Source organism: Pisolithus orientalis (genome assembly GCF_024613125.1).
Source record: "Pisolithus orientalis strain OTSU chromosome Unknown F5J12scaffold_49, whole genome shotgun sequence".
NCBI classification, from domain to species: domain Eukaryota; kingdom Fungi; phylum Basidiomycota; class Agaricomycetes; order Boletales; family Pisolithaceae; genus Pisolithus; species Pisolithus orientalis.
The window spans coordinates 150,739-172,932 of NW_026260830.1; the positions used below are offsets into that span (position 1 = coordinate 150,739).

The 22,194-nt window shown below is 46.4% G+C and overlaps 3 protein-coding genes across 3 annotated transcripts; 2 read left to right on the forward strand and 1 right to left on the reverse strand.

Annotated features, from left to right (window-relative positions):
* Nucleotides 1–4,679: 4,679 nt before the first annotated feature.
* F5J12DRAFT_786119 (uncharacterized protein) lies at nucleotides 4,680–5,095 on the reverse strand (the record flags this gene model as incomplete). Its single annotated transcript, XM_051743371.1, has 2 exons — nucleotides 4,680–4,844; nucleotides 4,892–5,095. 2 exons carry the CDS (start codon nucleotides 5,093–5,095, stop codon nucleotides 4,680–4,682), a joined length of 369 nt encoding a protein of 122 aa, XP_051595729.1.
* A 6,731-nt stretch (nucleotides 5,096–11,826) lies between these two features.
* F5J12DRAFT_726895 (uncharacterized protein) lies at nucleotides 11,827–12,135 on the forward strand (the record flags this gene model as incomplete). The annotated part of the gene is made up of 1 exon (XM_051741757.1): nucleotides 11,827–12,135. A coding segment is annotated over one exon (309 nt), but the record flags the coding sequence as incomplete, so codon positions are not given.
* Nucleotides 12,136–12,427: 292 nt separating this feature from the next.
* On the forward strand, nucleotides 12,428–12,610 carry F5J12DRAFT_726920 (uncharacterized protein; the record flags this gene model as incomplete). Its single annotated transcript, XM_051741759.1, has 1 exon — nucleotides 12,428–12,610. A coding segment is annotated over one exon (183 nt), but the record flags the coding sequence as incomplete, so codon positions are not given.
* Between the last annotated feature and the right edge of the window lie 9,584 nt (nucleotides 12,611–22,194).

A 22,194-nucleotide genomic window follows, 5' to 3' on the forward strand; every position in this document is an offset into this window, starting at 1 on the left:
CCCATAACACTGGATCATGCACAATTACCTGCTGACATTCTGTGGGTACTACCTGTGATCACTCCTCCTGATATTTTGGCAGATCAGATACCCATTGTGCCAGATCACCTGGATCTCACTGCCCCTGATTTTCCCAGTGGCTTTATCCACTTGACTCCCTGAAGACCTGAAACCCTGCCATCACCTTTAACACCTCTCACATTGTCTGATTCATCATCACTGACACCCTCTTTTTCCTGTCTCTTTGATGCCTCTGAACCTATACCCAGAATCTCAGTTCCATCTGCCACACTGCCACAACCACTCATTCAGTCACAGACCACCCATCAGCCAATTAGTAACCTGCCAGTTCATTCATGCATGATACCACCCACTCTGCATCCACAACCAATACCCACTCCTCCCATTACCAATCTGGCACTGCCACCACAGGTTAACCCACCAATGGCTAATCCCCAATTTCGGGTGCCACTCTGCAGTACACAAAACTCACCTAAATTTAGTGGAGATTCCCCTGCACACCCATGGCCAATGACTGGGATGCCTTTGTAGCCACTGTTAAGGGCTTGTACCCTGGCTGTGAGGGTGATGACTGCTACTGCCATGCAGACTTGCAGTACCTTGTCAAAGAATATCAGTCCAAGCCCATGTGAAACCAGGATGACCTTGGAGAATACCAGCAGAAATTCACTAAGATTTCTGCCCTGCTCATTAAAACTAACAAGCTTGCAGAGACAGAACAGGATTCCATGTTCCTGAATGGCTTCCCAAGGGCCATTGCAGATTGTATTCATCACCAACTCTCCATTGTCTGCACTGACCTCCACCCAGATGACCCATACCCACTTGCAGAAGTCATCAAAGCTTCCAAGTTTCTTCTGACAGGATCTGCTCTCCATAGTGCACTACCAACATTGGCTGCCATGGCCTCACCAGCTTACATGCCACAAGTGCCACCTGCTGGCACTGTCATTAAACAAGAATACAACTTCCAGCCACAGCACCTGCCACAGCAATGCAGACCCAGCTGCAGATTCTGTGCAGACCCCAGGCACTGGACAAGGATGTGCACTGTAGGAAATGGGATTTAAGAGTGTGAAGACTGGGTGATGGATTATCTGAGGGGATGAGTAAGCCAAAGGGGCTTCTATAACCTGGGACTGGATCCTGGTAGTCATCTGAAGGCTTCTATGGCTGTCTTGGTGCAGGGAATGACCTGCTTGAACTCATCTCTTGTCTTAGGGTAACTCATCTATTTTTTCTAAAGGAAAAAACCATACACAAGTAGCACTACTGCTGACTAAGCAACTAAAAATGCGAAATCTAAGTGCAACTCTTAGAAAAAAGTATCTAGAATGAAAATGAAGTAAAACAAGCAAAATAAGGCAATTCCCTACAGTGCACTCATTGAAGTTTATATCTGCACTGGTAAGATCATGAGGGGAACAGACAACCATCTCTATCCTGCAGACAGAAGCTGAATTCTGCACTTCCCTGAATGTAACTCACTGAGAGAGGCTGTTGACCACATTGTGGCTGACAGAGACCAGGCCAGTGCACATGCTGTGACTCCTGCTGCTCTGTGCAACACAGCTGCACAAGGCACCACTAATCTTTTCTATGTTGCTCATCCTGAAGTCAACATGCAGTTGGAGATCTGGCCTTCTGCCTTCTTAAACACTGTCCAAGAGGTTACCATTGCACAGTGACCATCTCATGACTATGACCTCTGCTAACATGTCTAAAGACACTACTGTAGGCATTTTAGAGAACCTGAAACTCAACTTTGGAGCCAGGCCAGTCATGCTCCAGGTTCAGGTAATTGAACATGCCAACTTCAACATGCTTCTCAGGTGTCCATTCATCTGCCCTATGAGCACAGTAACAAATGACTATCCTGATGGCAGACAGTGGATTACTCTCCATGACCCAAATGATGGCCACAAGTATGCTCTGCCCACACACCCATGGCACAAGGGCTGCCCATGCTGTAAGTGCAGCAAACACTGCCATAGTCACCAGAGCATTGTTGAATGGGGTTTTTGAGTATTGATGATCCACCAAACAGTCAGGGAGAGCCTACTAAGATGTCCTGTTTCCTATTCAGCTGCTGTTATCCATTCCTCAGTCCCACAGTTTCATCTCTGGCCTTCACCTCAATGAACTTCCCTTCACTCACAGCACTCATACCATGGAACATACCCACTGGAATACCCTCACCCACTGTGAGTCAAAGTGTGGTTCAGTGGTGAAAACCAACCAAAACCAACACAAAAGACAAAAAGAGCAAGTGGTGGTGTGCCTATGTGATACCTAGATGGTAGAACCTGTTCTTTGGGAGGGTTTTTGTGAGCTACAGCACTCAAAGACAAGTGCTGAGGGATGGGGGTGCTCCTGATGAAGAGGGAGCAAGAATGTGATAGAAAGTGATAGGGTAGACTGCTGTCAGCCTACAGAAGGATGGATGACGACTTAATTCAATGCTCTGAGCTGCTCTGAGCTCAGGGAGGGCTTGGAGTGAAGTATATTGATGATAGACAAGGATAAGTGAAGTAGACAATAGTTAGACCCTTAATAAAGTCTCAACTATTGAAGCTGCTGAATGAATTACTGAGTGATGATAAAATGCAAGCAAGAGGGGCTCTCTGACATCTTTTTCTCTCTTTTTGCTATCTAAGTACAGTGATGTGTATACAGTACAGGGGTGTTGCCCTTGGAAAACAAGGTGCAATCACTTGGTAAGTGATTGGTAACTGATGAGTAAGGGATGTAAGCAATGGATAATCATCTTGGAAAGCATTGGTAAGCATTGGTAAGGATAAGCAAGCCAAAAGGTGAAGGATCAGTAAGCAAAGTCAAAAGATTGGTAAGTATTGGCAATAGGTGAGTCAAAGACAGTCAAAACATCAAAGTATGAGTCAAGTAATGTCAGGAACTGGGAAAGTGCACTGGAACTGCATTAGGGGGAGGCTGTGCATGTCACATCTCAAAGAGATCACTTCTAGGCCAAGGTGGGATGACAGAGAGGCAGCACTGATCTGATGCCAATATAGTACATCCAAAAGTGGACAGGGTGAGTCAGATGTCAACAGGGGTCAAGCTTTGGGGGTCTGTGGGGTGACAGGAGCATAGGGGATCACAACTTTCCCCCCCAAACCATCCTCTCAGTGAAGCAAGTAAAACTTCATGAATGTGGCTCTGTTGGAAGAGAGGATGAAGGGGGAGTGTCTTCTGCTGTATCTTGCAACAAGGAGGCAAGATGTGCATCATACTCATCATGAATGCAATCAGGGAGAGTGGAGAACAGTAGATTATACTGTAGCTGTCACAATCTTGGAAGAATGATGGATACAACTGGTATGAAGACATTGCAGGGAGCAGGGAGGAAGGATCCATATGCTTCTTGGACCAGAGAGACTGAAACAACCACATAAGACCTTTCCAAGTGAATGACAGACCTGAGGCAACCAAGGAACATCCTCCTAGAGGTCATACTGACAAAAAGAACACACTGTCCAAGCTGGATGGGCTGAGAGGGTGCAGACAAGGGTGGGATGTACCAGGATGCTTCAGGATGGAAGCTGGTAGGAACTCCTGGTAGATATATGTAGCCATGGTCCCTAGCAAAGGGGACAAGCAAAATGAGTGACATGGAGGTGGCCATATCAGAAGAATTAGTGAAATGAGTGTCTTTTGGAGGGAGTGCTGTAGAAATGTGTGGAGTGTGCAAATCCTTTCCAATTTTGGAAGGTAGGATCATGTGGCTGAGCACTACAAGCAAGTGTGGGAATGGTCTCAGTATCTGCAGAGACAGTGGAGATATGTCAAAAACCAGAATGCCATACACAGGTGCTTAAGAATTTTAACCAGTGCTTAACTCACTCCCTTTCTTTTTCTTTGGCACTGATGACTCATTCTTGTGCAAGGGATGACTGCTGACATTTCTGGCTGTCCTTCTTTGCATGATGGCTATGGTCTTCATCTCCATTCATCAGCTGTATCTATGTCCACCTCACCAAACACCTTTGGTGTGTGACACCACTTTCACTTTCCTCTCCTCCACTCAGACCATACTAAACCCCTCTGCTATAGCCACTTTTGACAGCATTTACCAATGAGACCCCACAGTTCGGACTCTCATTTATAAGCCAGTTGCCAAGAAGGTTTGGACAGTACCTACCCCAATGGTGGAAGAATACTGCATCATGCACAGCCTGCCTGACAATCCACTCACTGGTCTCCAACCACTTCCAACACATCTGCCACTTCACTGCTGAATGTGGCCACTCATTGGTAGACACACCTGTCTATGCCTTCTTACCCACAGACTTGTTCAATTTTTCACACCCCTGCTTCATGCACACACAGCCATCACACATCTGCCCCATGGGTCCAGTGCAAGCTGCCTTCTTCACCATGCACCACACACAGGGGACCTTGTGGAGGATCGAGCCAGGTGGAACAATGATCTTGGGCTCATCCTCACCTTTGCTCTCTGCAACAGTCTGCCACAATCACTTTGGATTCCAGTATCAGCTGCTACCACACCATTCAAACTGCACACTTCCCTTCCAAACAGGCTGGGACACCACCTCCACATGTGACATCTTCTCTGTTGCCACTAGCACTGTGACACTCACACCCCACTCTCCTGCCTCCTGCATGACCTTCTCTTCTATTCACATGTCCTCATCACTGCCCCCATGCACTGCTGCTGCAACCTCCTCTGCAGACCACCTCTGATCAGCCTCATCAGCCTCTGCAATAGTGGGCCCATCTGCTGCATCTATCTTGACATCAATGTCCAGCTCTTGCCCACACTCAATGATGGAGTACACTTCAACCTGGAAGACTGTCAATGCCATGGGTCTCAAATGAACTGCCCACTCACTGTTCTCTCCTCCCATTGGTGAATCCACATCACCTTCTCCTCCCACAGCTCCTCCCTGTTGTTGGGAAGACATTTGGCCTCTGCAACCAGAGCCATGGAGGCAGTCACAAACCTTGCCCTAAGTGTGACCTTCTCTGCCTTGATCAGGTTGGGTGTTGCCATGCATACGAGCTGGGAAAGTTGGGGGGCATGGTTAGCAGACATGATGAGGGTGTTAGAGACAATTGATGGGGGGGAAAGAATTGAATCAATGCAAAGGTTTGAGCTGCACAGTAACAATTATATACTTAGTGGCCATGAGGTGCTTATGTCATCAGCCCAGACACCTATATGTGGCATTCAATGGTCTTCTCACATTCCTTGGCTCCATGCTTCCTTTGTTTCTATGTGGAATCCTCCAGTGTTCTCAAACCCTCAGCACCACACCTTTGCCATCACCATGTGGCAAAGTTATTTACATCCTCCATGCCACATGGCTGACCAGGGACAGTCAGCATCTAAGTCCCCTGCAGGTGTAGGGAATCCACATTCCCTGGATGTGTAAGCCCCTATCATTGACTGTTCTGTGATTACCATTACATCCCCTCACTGCTCACATCCACTTCTGTTCACATGCTGTCTTCCTGCCTACCTTGCTACCTTCCCACTGTTGTATATTCTGTCTTTCACATTATGCTTTCATCCACTTAGTATTATGGTACACATTTAGCCATATTACATAATCATGTTCATTTTCACACTCAAGTAGCATAGTCACACCTCAGTTGGCTACTTAACCCAACTGAGGTGAGCACTTTCCACATTCTGTCTTTACACTCTGCTAATAGTCCTGTAGTATATATTCTACAGGTTATGAGCCCTGATGCTCACTAACTGGGAACTTGTAGCAACATGTTGTTCACATCCAAGCTTGGAGATGATTTCCTTAAGGTCCCAAAGCTCTCAGCAGATGGAGAGAACTGGGTAACAAATAAGGACAGGCTAATGTGGTCTTTGGATTCTTGTGGGCTGCTTGGGTACATAGATGGTACTGAGACAATGCCAGTCAACCCCAAGACACTACCAAACAGGAGTGAGAGCTGGATACCTATCTCTGCAGAGGAGAAAAAGGAAGTGACAAACCACCAAGCTACTCTAAAAGAATGGAGGCTTGGCCAAGCCATTGTGAAGCAACAAATCACCAGCATGATCCCTGACACACTGTTCATCCAAATAAAGAGTCTCACTAATGCACTCAGCATCTGGACATACCAATCCAACCTCTTTGAGAAGTGCTCTTGTGTTGTATCAGTTGAACTGCTGAAGAAGCTCCAAACTATAAAATGCATGGAGAAAGGAAATGTCAGGGAACACTTCAACAAAATGTGGCAACTGAACAAACAACTTGCCTCAATGGGCCAAGTCCGACAGACAAAAGCTACATGACTATGGTCATGACATCCCTCCCAAGCTCTTATGACTCTGTCATCAGAGCAATGTCCACACTCACAAAAGTTTCCACCTCCACTACCCTAACAACTGTGACTCTCATGGATGCAGTACAAGATGAGTATGACTGCTGTGCCACAAAGCAGAAGAAGTCTAGCAATGCAGATGACACAGCATACTCAGCTGGAGGAAAGCAGAAGTTCACTGGAACTTGCTACAAATGTGGAAAATGTGGGCACTGAGTTCATGAATGCAGGTCAAGTGGGGATGACTCACAAAGTGGAGGGAAGTCTCCAAACAAAGGGAAGCAAAAAGAGCATGCAGCAGTGGCCAAGGATGACAGTGGCAATGACCCAGATGGGGTATGGCTCACACATATCAATGACAGCTATGAAGCTGAGGTTGATGAAGCTCAACCATCCCCAGAGACATTTGCTACTAGTGTGTACACAAGACCACCAAGCTACACTACTCTATATGAGTCTGGAGCCTCTTGTCACATGTCATCATACAAGGATAACTTTGTCAACTATAAGCCCATTACTCCTAAACCCATTACTGCAGCAGACAAACAAACCTTTGAAGCTATTGGAAAAGGAGATGTGTACATATCCCTACCAAATGGCAACTCACCCACTTGTATCCTCTTGAAGGATGTTCTGCATACACCTAAGATTGGCATGACCCTGGTACCCATTAGCTGCCTGGATGCAAGTGGATATGCCATACTCTTCCATGACTCACACTGCAAGATCTTTAATGGACAAAAGAAACTCCTTGGGGAAGTACCAGTCAGCAGTGGCCTCTATACAACCAAAGCCATGCAGAAGGTTTACACAGGCTTGGCAAACTTGAGAGTAACCCTTACAATGGAAGATATCCATGCACAGCTCAGCCATATATCACCAGACACTATTAAACAAATGCTAAAGGATGGCATTGTAACCAGAATAAGCCTAGACCCTTCCCATGCAACAATTGAATCTTGCAATGCATGTGAGTATGCCAAGGCAACCCAAAAACCCATAGGAAAAATCCAAGACCCCCCACACTGAGACAAGGTTGGTGATGAAATCCATATGGACTTATGGGGACCATCCCCTGTCCAAACAAATGCAAGGAGTCAGTATTTTGTGTCATACACTGATGACTATACTTGCTTTACAAGCCTGTACCTCCTGAAGTCAAAGGACAAAACCTTTGAGTCCTACCAGAAGTATGAAGCCTGGCTACTGATGCAGTTCAACATGAAGGTTAAAAGGCTTCACTCAGACCAGGGTGGGGAATTCCTAAGCAAAGAGTTTTCACATCATCTCAAGCTAAAAGGAACAGAGAGGAAGCTCACAGTGCATGATACACCACAGCATAATGGTGTCACTGAAAGGCTGAACTGCACACTTGTCAAACATGTACATGCCATGCTAAATGCAAGCAGCCTCCCAAAGTTGCTATTGGGAGAAGCCATAATGCATGCAAACTGGCTAAAGAACTGAACCTCCACCTGCACACTCAACAAAACAACACCCTATGAAATGCTGTATAAAAAGAAACCAGATCTATCTAATCTACTGATCTGGGGCTGCCATGTCAAAGTCCACACAGCAGATGGTTCAAAACTAGACATGCATGCAAAAGATGGTTGCTGGGTGGGCTTTGATAAGGACACAAATGTGCACAGTATTTATTTCAAGGACTCATGACATGTGAGTGTTGAACAAAATGTCTGATTCAGCTCACAAGAGGTCACCATTCCTATCAGCATGCAGCTTGAGGGGGAGAAATACATCACAGATGATGAGGGAGCACCATCCACCTCGCACATAGCTGGTAAAAGCAATCAGCATGCCATATAAACCACAGAAAGCACACCTATGACACCAAGTACTCCCATTGACCACCTTGGACTGAGATTTGAACCCACAGCACCCACCCATCACTCTGGTCACACATGCATTGAGTCAGCATATGTACAGCACCTGCATGAGGGCAAGGGTACATACAATGGATGAATCCCACTACCTACACTACCACTACCTCAAGGAATACAACCAGGCTCGCAACAAGAGGAGAATAGAGAGACAGCAAACCTGGGCATGATGGGGGTGATGGACAAAGATGATGAAGAAGTTTTTGCCTTGGTTGCTGGGACTGTAGAGCTAGAAGGGACAGATCCCATCATGATTGAAGACACTCATGCAAGACCTGATTGGTCAAAGTGGGAGGAAGCAATTAATAAAGAACTTACCTCATTGGACAAAGCACAAATGTGGACCATTGTTGAGGGACTGCAAGGTGTCAACATGGTTGGCTGTAAATGGGTATTTCACATCAAGTGCAACACACAGGGAGAAATTGAAAAATACAAAGCACCACTTGTAGCAGAAGGCTACTTGCAGGTCCATGGCATTGACTACTATGATACCTATGCACCCATCACACACATGGAATCTATCCACACCATCCTTGCTATTGCAGTGCAGAATGACTGGGATGTTGATGTTTTCGACTTCCAGAGTGCTTTCCTAAATGGGAAGTTGGATGATGACAAAGTAATCTACATGCAACTGCCACCTGGACTCTCAGTTAACAGCAAATATAAAATTCCTGTCACCTGACTGCACATAGCACTTTATGGATCAAAGCAAGGAGCATTGAAGTGGTATGAGTGGCTGTGCACCACACTTGCTATGCTCAGTATGTGTCATGCTGAAGCTGACTGGGGTGTTTTCTTCATGCACACAGGCTGGGACATCCTACACCTTGCATTGCACATCAACAACTGCTCCATTACTGGCAATAACCCTAGCTTAATCAAAAGGTTCAAATCTGAAGTGGCCACAAACTTCAAATTAACAGATTTAGGCCCCACCTCATCCCTACTCAGAATAAAAGTCATGCATAATTGCTCAGCACACATGCTCTCACTCTTTCAGGCATCCTACATCGATTCTATGCTGTTAAAATATAATTTTGTAGATCTATGGCCTGTTGCAATGCCTATGGACCCCTCAGTCCAATTCTCAACTGCCCAGTGCCCTGAAAATGCACACTGAGGCTGCATGCATGAAAAACATGCCATATTGCGAAGCCATCAGCTCACTGATGCACCTAGCAGTCACCACATGCCCTGACATGGCTTTTTCTGTTGCAACATTGTCACAATTCCTGCAATAATCCTGGGTTAGCACACTGGGAGGGTGTAAAATGGATATTTAGATACCTTTTAGGCATGAAAGGGCTTGCATTGATGTTCAGAGGTGATAGGTATGGCCTTGAGGGCTATATGGACACAGATGGCGCCTCACAGGAGCACTGGCATGCCATTTCTAGCTATGCCTTCCTGCTCAATGGCGGAGTGATCTCCTGGGCCTCAAAGAAACAATCATTACTTTATCTACTACAGAAGCTGAGTATGTTGCCACTACTCATGCAGCAAAAGAAGCCATCTGGCTTCATCACCTCATCCAAGAATTGTTCTGCCCACTCTCACTCCCAACCATAATCCATTGTGACAATCAGTCTGCAATTGCACTCACTCACCATGGCAATTACCATGCCCATACAAAACACATAGACATTCATTATCATTTTATATGCTATGCTATTGATAATGGCTTGCTTCACCTCATCTACTGTACTACTGGCAGTATGGTTGCAGATACCCTTACCAAGGCTCTTCCAAACATCAAAGTCAAGCACTTTGCTTATGAGCTTGGACTCCATGGTGTTTGAGGGGGAGTGTTGTACATTCTGCCTTTCACATTATGCTTTCATCCACTTAGTATTATGGTACACATTTAGCCATATTACATAATCATGTTCATTTTCACACTCAAGTAGCATAGTCACACCTCAGTTGGCTACTTAACCCAACTGAGGTGAGCACTTTCCACATTCTGTCTTTACACTCTGCTAATAGTCCTGTAGTATATATTCTACACCCACACCCTCACTCCCTCTCATGCAATGCTATACCTGCAGCCACTGTGCTCCAGTCTCATCCTTTCCTCAGACTCTTTTCTTTTTGCCATGGTCACTTTCCCTTTACACTAGTAGTATACCCTCAGCCCCTATTCAGCCTGTCTTATGTGTATGCACTGTCATGTGGTTTTCCCTTACTTGTACTCTGTCTTACTTAGGTTCTGGGTTTTCCTGGACTATAAAGCCCTGTACTTAGGTGCAGAATGATACCTTTTGGCACTTGGAAGGTCACTACAAGTTTCTTTTTCACTTTGTCTACACCACACATCTTGCATACCACTGTGCACAAACTACACATACTGCTCACACCACTTGCATTGCCAGTACTACTCTGCAGACCATGCCATGCATGTCATGAATTGCTACTGCTACAAAGTGCTGGGTCCCACCTTCTAGGCTTGGCAGTCCAGAATCCCTTGGGATGAGCAATTCATTCCCTTCATTTTATTGTTGTTTCCTAAGCCATCTAGCTCATATTATACAGCTACTTGGACTTTTCCTACACTGCCTTGGTGTTGTGACAGGGGTGTAACCTACCAGGATGGGCCCATCCATGTCTTACAGCAGCTCAGTATTCTTAATTGGTCATGGGCCTGTCTAAATGTTTCAACATCCTTACCCATCACAGGCCCTCCCATTTGTTGTGGTAATGCACTTATGGGCCTGTACATATGTTGCTCTCACTTTAGTCCCTTGGGCCTGTCCATGCATACTGGCTAATCTGTTTAGGTGGGCCTGTCTTGGGGTCTATATAAGTGTTGGTGTTTTGGTGCACAGGCTGCCCATGTGTTGTGACTAAGTGTGACATCACTATGTGAGACACACTCCAAGATGAAAACTACAGGCTAAACAACAGCCTAAGAACTGCACAGGAAATGATCACAATGATTGAGGGCTAGTGTAATCAGTGGAATGCCCTCCCTGCAGATGCCATCCAAAGAAGGATTGAGGTTATGGCTGACCTGGGTCAGTACACCAGTGATCATGCCAAGTTTTCAGAATGGTGGGTCAAGATGAAGGTATGAGTTGCACAGAATAGGACTGCCCTACCAACCCCCCAGGATAAGTGTACCATGGTGTGGTCCTGCATGACTGGACCCATGGCAGGAAGGTTTTCCCAGGCTAAGTTCTCCCTCACAATTGTCACTGGGGTATGGCCAGATACAGCAGAGATGATTGAGGATATAGATCACTTCTTTGCCCCTCAGACTGATGTCAAATGGGTGAAGGCTCAGATGTGCACCATGCACCAGGACAACTCTTGCTATGAGGAGTTCTATGCAAAGTCTGAGTCCCTAAAGGTCCAGGGATGTGTTACTGATGAGACTGCTGGCTTCCTGTTGGAGAATGCTGTTCATCCTGCTATTGTAAAGGAAGCCCTAAGGAGGGGATATACCCAGGGCAATTATTTGCAGATGCCCATCACCTTCTGAGAAGCAGCTCTGGCCAGGGACCACTTCAAACTCCTCTATAATCACTACCCCAATGAACCTGCTCCCCACCTCTCCTTGTACAACTCCTCCCCCTACTCCTCCCACTTTACCCCCACAGGTACCCAACCTTGTTGTGGTGCTCCCATGGAAATCGGTGCTGCCCAGTTTCCCCCTTGCCCCATACCCTCCCATATCAAGTGCTTCAACTGTCAGGGCAATCATTATAAATGTGACTGTCCTCATGCCAAAGGGAATGGGCATGCTAGGCCTAACATACAAGAAGCAATGCAGGAGGCACAAGAGACTGCCTTGCACCAGATGTCTTTCAAGGAGATGCAAGCCTTCTTCTATGACAAGCAGATCAATGAGATGAAGGTTCAGGGAAAAGAGTTTGGCCAGTAGAGGATTGGGTCTCTTCTGGCTACATTTACAATAAGTTTCCTGTCTTAGGCATTGATGATTTCTCTACTGAGCAGGATATATTTAACTCAGAGACTACTGTACCATCTGAAGAGGCAACCACAGTGGGCATGGCTGCAGATGTAAAACTATTGGTGCTTGATTCCTCTTGCAATAAAAAAAAAATATGCCTATCCAGCTAATGAAGGAAACCCTGAAAGTAAGGACTGTAGATCTGAAAGCAGAGTTAGAGTTGGAGGTGGTGTTGGAAGGAAGAGAAAGGAAGTGAGATGTGAGCATGCTGGTGGATTCTGGTCCAAATGACACTTTCTTGGACAAAAGAGGGGCCAATGAAAATGACATTGCCCTTATCAAGCTTGGTCATCCCATTGGTGTCCTGAATGTTGATGGAACCCCTAACATTGCTGGCAATATCACACACATTGCTTCTCTTGTTATGAATTACCAAGGACATTGAGAGTCCGTCTGGGCTCAGGTCACCACACTCAGTACTCACCCCCTCATCCTTAGTTACACTTGGCTCTGCAAGCATAATCCTGAGGTTTGTTGGGAGACCAAACAGGTGAAACTGTCATGTTGCCCTTGCAAGTGTCATGACCTCACTCCAAAGACAATAAAGGAGAGATTGGCTGAAGAACAGGAGGCTCAGGATATGGAGTACCTCTATCCAAAGCTCTGCTCCACAAGGATTAGAGCTGGTACCATGGAAGAGCTTGTCCCAAAGGAGTACCACCAGTACCTTAAGGTCTTCTCGAAAGAGGAGTTGGAGAGGATGCCTCTTCACAAGCCATGGGATCATGCCATTGACCTCAAGGAAACCTTTGCTCCTAAATATGGGTGCCTCATCCCTCTCTTCACTGAGGAACAGAAAGAGGTTTTGGACTTCCTCAAGGATCAGCTACACAAGGGCTACATCCATCCTTCAAAGTCACCCCAGACCTCTCCTGTCTTCTTTTTGTCTAAGAAGGATGGCAAGAAGCGCATAGTACAGGACTACCACTACCTCAATGAGCACATGGTTAAGAATGCATACCCTCTCCCCCTCATCTCCCAGCTTGTTGATAAGCTCAAGGGCTGTAAGCTCTTCACCAAGATGGATCTCCATTGGGGATACAACAATGTTCGTGTCAACAAAGGAGATCAATGGAAGGCTGCCTTCATCACTCACAAGGGCACCTATGAACCCCTTGTCATGTATCTTGGTCTCTGCAACTCCCCTTCTACCTTCCAAAACATGATGAATGACATTTTCAGTGACACAGAGGACATCCTGGTGGTCTATATCAATGACCTTATGATCTTCACAAAGACAGATGATGAGGCTGATGTAGGGAGTGGTATACTCCCTGAGGCTGAAATAGGGATGCCAACACCAAAATTCCACCATTACAAAAGTCAACCACTATCAGAGTTCAACATCTGTCATCTTCAGAATTATTGCATCTGCCTCATGCATCTGCCTCATGCACTGCCTCACCCATTGAACCTTCAGATCAATAACACACACCAGTCATTGTCCCAGAATTCCAGGTCAACATCAACCTGACATACATCTATCTGGAATTCTGCAGCCATGTTGCCTCAACCTTTGCCTCACCACATAGCCAGGAAATCATGCAGATCATCAGTAAAAACTCCAGTCACCCCTCTTGTTCTTTTCCTGTGAACCTTTCTCTGCAATGTGAGTTCCCCTTTGCACCTATGGCCTCTACCCTTTGCATTCCACTCCACAGTACAATGTACACTTGTCCTATCAGAAGATACCCATCTTTTCCTGTTTGTTTTTTCCCAGTTACTACTTTACAGTTTATTTTCACACAATTCTGTATGGCTTTGACATCTGACACATCGCCCTCTTTGTTTTTTTTCAGAATTTTGCTTTACCTGCACCACATTTCTCCGATCAGTACCTTACTATCCATGTACTATATAATTCCGCCTCAGCAACAAAAAAAAAAAACATCATCTTTTGGGACTCACATTCTGTGTCATATGCATGTCTAAAGTGTTCAAAGGGTCTTTGCATCCTCTGTGTCTGCTGCATCTCTGTGTCCTTGTGTCACCTGTGTCTACTGTGTCTTCTGCATCTTTGTGTCCTTGATCTGCTAGCACCTCATTTCCCCTCCCATTGTAGGGAGCTGTATACTCCCTGAGGCTGGAACAGGAGTCTGTCACTAAATTCTGCTGGCCTCTGTGACAAACCCCTGTCACTCTAGGCCTTTGGATGCTTTCAGAGTTCTTCCTGCTCATAACCTCATGTTGCCTCCCAACCCCTGTCACCTTTGGAGTTTCTCCCAACCTTCAGCATGTTGCCCAGCCATCAATGAGCTGATCCAGAAATTCTGCATTCACCCAGAGTCATCTGGAATTCAGTAGCTGAGCCACCCCCAGCCACATCACCACTCACCCATGTCAGTTGCCTTTACAAAAAACTCTGGTTACCTCTGTTGCCCCAAATTCCACAAGCCAGACTTCATGCCAGTACACTCTGCCCTCTTGTGCTTCCCCCTCCCACCAACTCCACCTCTCACTGGTACATGTAACCTTGTTCTGTCAGAAGATACCCCTTACCATTGTCCCATTTTACTCTCATCTACTACTCACTGGCCCATTTCACATGCACCTGTATTTCTTTGATGTCTGTCATCCTCTCCTTTATTTTCTGGTCTTTTAGTTTTTCTGCCCCACCTTACTCCAACTCATACCTACTTCCCTTGTACTATATAATTCCACCATGATGTCAGAAATATACCAACCACCTTTAGAGTTGCTATCTGTGTGTGTTCCACAAGTTTGAGAGTTCTCAAAGTCTAAGTGCATATATTGAGCCTACAGCATCTACAGCATCTCCAGTGGTCTTCATGTCTCTTGCATCTCCCAATCCTGCACTCCTTACCCCATATCCCTCTCACCTCAAATACACTCTTCTCACTGCCAATCAGCTTCTCAGAATTTCATATACCCATCTCACTGTTCCTCACATGTCCACATCCCTCCAGAATTAAATTCTGTAACCCTCACATGTATTACCCCACCCCTTCTAGGGTAATCCTCAACTTCTCCAGCACCCCTCAGGTCAATCCTAGGGAATTCTCCCTTCAGCTTTCCTCTAGTCACACACTTCCCAGAAGTCATGTCCCACAATGTGCACTTAATTTGTCTTGGAATTACTTCATTGGGTCAAGAAGGTCACTCAGGATTTTGAAAGCAAGTTTATTCATACCCAATTCATCTACAACTCAGTGGAATTAAATTCCACACCCTACATTCAACTCCTTGACTGACTCTACCATCATATTATACATCTCCTTCCAACTCAGTACCCCTTGGGTCAAGCCTAGGGACTTCCCTACAGCTTTCCCCTATTCACATGCTACCCAGAGGTAGTGTCCCACACTGAGCATGATAGGATTGTCCTGGAGGTGCTAAGGTTGGAGGAGAACAACCTGTTTGTGAAGCTGGAGAAGTGCTTCTTCAAGCAAAAACAGGTGGAGTTCTTGGGCATGGTCATCAGCACTGATGGGGTCAAAATGGATGAAAGCAAGGTCAAGGCTATAACTGAGTGGCCAGTGCCAACAAAGGTCCATTCAGTGTGAGCCTTTTTAGGCTTGGTGAACTTTTACCATCACTTCATCAAGGACTTTGCTCAAACAGCCCATCCTCTCAATGACCTCACCAGGAAGGATCAGTTGTGGACCTGGGGTCCCAGAGAGCAACAGACCTTCAATGCTTTAAAATTTGCATTTACAACCACCCCTGTCCTTGCTTTCCCTGACCAGGATTGAGAGTTCTGCCTCAAGACTGATGCTTCAGACTTTGCCACTGGTGCTGTCCTTTCTGTAAAGTGTGAAGACAACCTTTGGTAACCTGTCACCTACAATTCCCATTCCATGTCTCCCCCTGAGAGGAACTACCAGGTTTTTGATAAGGAGATGCTTGCCATCATCCAGGTGTTGGAGACCTGGCACCATTATCTTGAGGTGACCCCTGACCAGTTTGAAGTCTGGACAGACCACTCCAATCTCCAGTATTTCATGAAGGCACAAAACCTAGACCACTGCTGGGCATGTTGGGCCCAGTATCTCTTGCACTTCAACTATAAGCTGGTCTACAAGCCCAGTTCCTCAATGGTAAAGGCAGATGCACTGTCTCAAAGGGAGGATCATGAACCAGAGAAAGGGTCAGATAACCAGGGTGTCACTCTCCTTGACCCTTCAAGGGTCACTTCCACTGTGGTGGTTGGAGAGGATGTGGATCTCATCATTGCCCTGAAGTCCACCTCTTCAGTAATGCCTCAGCCAGAGGGGTTGGTCCTCCAAGAGGGACTTTACATCTGTTCTGGGAAGGTCTATGTTCCCCCTGCTGTCTGTGTCCACTGTTTGGAGAAGCACCATGACACCCCTGTTTCTGGACATCTGGGTTGGAAGAAAACTCTGGAGCTCATGTCCCGCAACTACACCTGGCCTGGCATGACCTCCTCAGTAAAAGACTACGTGGCAGCCTGTCATTGCTGTCAGATGGCCAAAAGCTCAAGGATCCCTCCTGCCAGTAAACTCCTTCCAAACCCTGTTCCTGATCACCCCTGGACTGACATCTGCATTGACTTCATGAGCTACCTGAAGCACAGGGCTTCAACAATGTCATGGTGGTGGTCAACAGGTTCTCCAAGGAGGTGGTCTTCATGCCCACTACTAAAGAGGTCTCCTCACTACAAACTGCAGAACTCTTCCAGGACCATGTGTGGACTCAGCCTGGTCTACCTTCCTCTGTCATTTCTGATCAGGGACCACAGTTTGCCAGTATGTTTACTAGCAAACTTTGCAAAATGCTTGGTGTTAAACCCAAGCTCTCTACTGCCTTCCACCCTCAAACTGATGGTCAAACTGAGCAACTCAACCAGGATCTCCAACAGTATCTTCACCTTTTCATCAATGACAGACAGGGATCCTGGCCCTCTTAGTTAAAGGTCACTCAGTTTTCTTACAACAACAAGTGACAGGAGTCCACTGGTAAAAGCCCCTTCTCAGTTACCTGCTCTTACTCCCCATGCATGGGCATCAAACCTTTCCTCTCAAAGGTGGAGGCCACCACTGATCATGCCATGGATCTGGCCAAGGTCTTGGCAGATACCAAAAAGGCACTGGAGAAGGCCACAGACCAGATGAGGGTCAACTCTGAGGCATATCATTCAGAGACACTGGCATACTCTGTTGGGGACATGGTCTGGCTGGAAACCTCAAGGATCTCCCTTTCTGTCATCCTTCCCACAAGCTCACTGAATGATGGATTGGCCCCTACAAGGTTGTCTCACTCAAACCAAATGTGGTTGAGCTGAAGCTTCCAAAGACCCTTAAAATCCATCCAGTTGTGAACATCTCACAGGTTAAGCTGTACAAGGGACCATTGGAAGGCCAGACTGTTGCCCATCCTGGGCCAGTGGTGGGCCATGAGGGCAATGAGGAGTTCAAGGTGGATTATGTTACAGACTCTCACCTTAAAAGGAACAGGCTCAAGTACCTGGTTCATTGGAAGGGCTACCACAATGAGGACCACACCTGGGAACCCAAGTCCACCTTGAAGTCTGCCCCAGCTGCTGTAAGGGACTTCTATCATTGCAACCCCTCTGCCCCTCAAAAACTCCATGGCATGGATTCCTCCCTTTTCACTTCCCTCTTCTGCCCCCTTGAAAATTTCACTGACATTGTTCCCACCTTTAATCACCTGGAAGTTGATTCCTAAGGAGGAGATAGTGTTACAATACATACTCTTTTCCTTTTCTTTCCTTTTCTTTTCATCTTATCTAATCTCTTTTCTTCTCTTATCTCTTTAGACTTAGTCCAGACTCTAGTCTGGACCTTGCCTTGCTGCCTCCTCATGCCTGCCTTCTAGTATGCTCCACTCCACTATGATATTATCATGACATCACTGTGATGTCACAGACCTCATGTATGCCTCACTATTACTGCATTTACCATAGTATAAGTATCACCACTCAATCCCCAGACTAGCTCCAAGCTAGCTCACTTGGGTCTATGAGATCTAAAGTTGCCTGCTTCTAAGTTCACTCCCTTGTTCTCCTTCTGTTTTCTTCTTTGGTTCTTGGTGCAAGCCTACAACAAACCCTGTTGTTAGGTCTTGTCACAGTGTACAGCATTTTGGTTTTCAACATATCTTCCCCATTTTCCAAGATGCCAACTCAATTTCCACACTTACTTATAGTGCTCAGCCACATGATCATACCTTCCAAATTTGGAAAAGATCCTTGCACTCCACACATTTCTATAGCACTCCACCCAACAAATGCTCATTTTGCTAATCCTTCTGATATGGCTGCCTACATGTCAATCATTTTGCTTGTCCCCTTCACTAGAGACAATGGCTACATATATTCACCAAGAGTTCCTACCACCTTCTGCCTTGAAGCATCCTGGTATATCCTATCCTCATCTGCCCCCTCTCAGCCTGTCCAGCTTGGACAGTGCTTTCTCCTTGTCAGTATGATGTCCAGAAGGATGTTTTTTAGTCACCTCAAGTATGTCATTCAGCTAGAAAGGTCTTATGTGGTCATTTCAGTCTCCCTGGTTGATGAAGTACATGGATCCTTCCTCTCTGCCCCCTGCAATGTCTTTATACCAATCTTGTCCATTGTTCTCCCAAAGTTGCAACAGCTACAGTATACTCTACTGTTCTCCACTCTCCCTGATCATATCCATGATGAGTATGACATGCATCTTGCCTTCCTATTGCAAGATATAGCAGAAGACATCCCCCTTCATCCTCTCCTCCTTCAGAGCCTCATCCATGAAGTTTTCATTTGCTTCACTGAGAGGACAAGTATGTGGGAAGAATGCAATCCCCTATTCTCTTGTTACCCCACAGATCCCCAACACTTGGGCCCATTGACAACAGATGCCTGCCATCCTTTTCTGGATGGAATGCTTCCATGCTTGGCAAGCAGTGCCACTCCATCATCCCCATCTTGCTTTGGTCTAGCAGCACTTCAGGACATGATGAGCAACCAAACCACCTTTCAACCAGTGCATTCCTGCCACAGGAAAGCTGGTGTTGGGGTTGGGGTGAGGCAAAACTCTCTTTATGATCTGGTGTCATGGGAGGGATATACTACCAAGCTACCAGGGTCCAGACTCCTCCCCTTCCATCTGGCCCTGGATGATGCCTTTGGCCTCATATGATCAAATAATCCTTCCCCAGTGATCCACAGTGCAGCTCAGAGCACATTTTAGCCACCCTTTCATGGCACTTGGTGTGCAAGCAAGGATTTGCCACACCCAAATCTTTATACCAGCTTTCCCAGCACTGATTAGTTACAAACCATGTCAAGCATGGGTGGGGGAAACAATACTAGGATGGCTACCAGTAAGTTGTTTATGGGTCTGATGCTACTGTAGTGGGCACCAGTGCAGGCTCAAATTTCCCTGAGAGAACACATGATGAGGTTGGTGTCCTTGGTGGATAGAGACCTCATGATGGTTAGGGTGGGCATGTGAATTTGTTCAATCTCAGACATAATGTTGCTACATGTATGTTTGTTTGTATGGCAAACAACACTAATTATCCCTTCATTTGACTGAGATTCCACCTGCTGGGCTGAAAGTGAATAAACCGTTGCAATGGCATCTCTGCTCTAAAATGGACATATCTCCACACACACAATACTGAGATTTGCAGTCCATTGGGTGCTACATCATGGTTACTACAAAACAGCCAAACATTGCAACAGCTTCTGTAGCTTGTCAGACTACTGAGGTCTCTTATAGTTCTGCAACCAGAGCTAAGCAACTGGCCCAAAACATTGATGCCACTTTGTGCCATGAACCATCTGGCTTAAATCCAACTCTATACAGCTACCTTTGGGGATTATTAGTGTGTTCCACATTGAATAGAATGGATTCCAAAATGTTGGAGGTATCCAAAGCAACAACCTGCCCTTTGGACCTCTTATCCAGCCATCATTAAAAAACTTCACTGGCTGATATATCACATCCCCATCTTCCTCCAGAAGTCCATCAAGGAGTTGTTGAGTATCAAGTAATGCATGTGAAGAGACTGATGAAAAGCAGATTGGATAAGCTGTAATAAATTTAGGTTGGCTAGATAATTTGAGAATAGATAACAAGTGGTTATGACTCACAACTAATGATATGGGATGGAGTATTTACAGTTGGTGTGTTGTATCTTGGCTGGCTGGCTTCTTGACCACAACTATCCCACACCATGCTGTTCTCTGACCCCAAGATGACCCTCCCACTGTGTCCCAGCAGACATTGATTTATCTGGATAACTCTCTTGGCATCCCAGATCCTCACAGACTTGTCATGTGAGCCTGAGACCACCCACTTCCCATCAGAGGAGAATCCAACTGACTCAGACCCCACCAGTATGGCCCTCAAGAGGACCACCAATCTGGACACCTCTCTCAGCATCCCAGATCCTCACAGTCTTGTCCAAAGAGCCTGAAACAATCCTCTTGCCATCAGAGGAGAATCCAACTGACTTGACTGCACTAGGTATGCCCTTGAAGAGGGCCACCAATCTGGACACCTCTCTCAGCATCCCAGATCCTCACAGTCTTGTCCTGCTGAGCCTGAGGCAATCCTCTTTCCATCAGAGGAGAATCCAACTGAGTTGATGGAAAGAGTATGCCCTTGAAGAGGGCCACCAATCTGGACATGTCTCTCAGCATCCCATATCCTCACAGTCTTGTCATCTGAGCCTGACACAATCCTCTCACCATCAGAGGAGAATGCCAACTGACAAGACCCCATGAGTATGCCCCTGAAGAGGTTCACCCACCTGGACACCTCTCTCAGTATCCCAGATCCTCACAGTCTTGTCCTTTGAGCCTGAGACAACCCACTTCCCATCAGAGGAGAATGCAACTGATAAGACCACAACAGTATGCCCCTCAAGAGGACCACCAATCTGGACACCTCTCTCAGCATCCCAGATCCTCACAGTCTTGTCCAAAGAGCCTGAAACAATCCTCTTGCCATCAGAGGAGAATCCAACTGACTTGACTGCACTAGTATGCCCTTGAAGAGGGCCACCAATCTGGGCACCTCTCTCAGCATCCCAGATCCTCACAGTCTTGTCAACTGAGCCTGAGACAATCCTCTTTCCATTAGAGGATAATCCAACTGACAAGACCCCAAAAGAAAGCCCCTGATGAGGGCCACCAATCTGGACACTGCTCTCAGCATCCCAGATCCTCACAGTCTTGTCCTTTGAGCCTGAGACAATCCTTTTCCCATCAGAGGAGAATTGAACTGAGTTGACCCCATGGGTGTGCCCCTCAAGAGGACCACCAATCTGAACACCTCTCTCAGCATCCCAGATCCTCACAGTCTTGTCCTCTGAGCCTGAGACAACCCACTTCCCATCAGAGGAGAATCCAACTGACAGGACCCAATGAGTATGCCCCTCAAGAGGACCACCAATCTGGACACCTCTCTCAGCATCCCAGATCCTCACAGGCCTGTCAACTGAGCCTGAGACAATCCTCTTACCATCAGAGGAGAATCCAACTGACAAGATCCCAAAAGTAGGTGCCTGATGAGGGCCACCAATCTGGACACCTCTCTCAGCATCCCAGATCCTCATGGTCTCATTCTTTGAGCCTGAGACAATCCTCTTTCCATTAGAGGAGAATGCAACTGCCAAGACCCCACCAACATGCCCCCCAAGAGGACCACCAATCTGGACACCTCTCTCAGCATCCCAGATCCTCACAGTCTTGTCAGCAGAGCCTGAGACAATCCTCTTGCCATCAGAGGAGAATCCAACTGAGTTGACTGTACTAGCATGCCCCTCAAGAGGACTACCAATCTGGACACCTCTCTCAGCATCCCAAATCTGCACAGTCTTATCATAAGAGCCTGAGACAATCCTCTTTCCATCAGAAGAGAATCCAACTGACTCAACCCCACCAGTATGGCCCTCAAGAGGACCACCAATCTGGACACCTCTCTCAGCATCCCAGATTCTCAAAGTCTTGTCAGCAGAGCCTGACACAATCCTCTT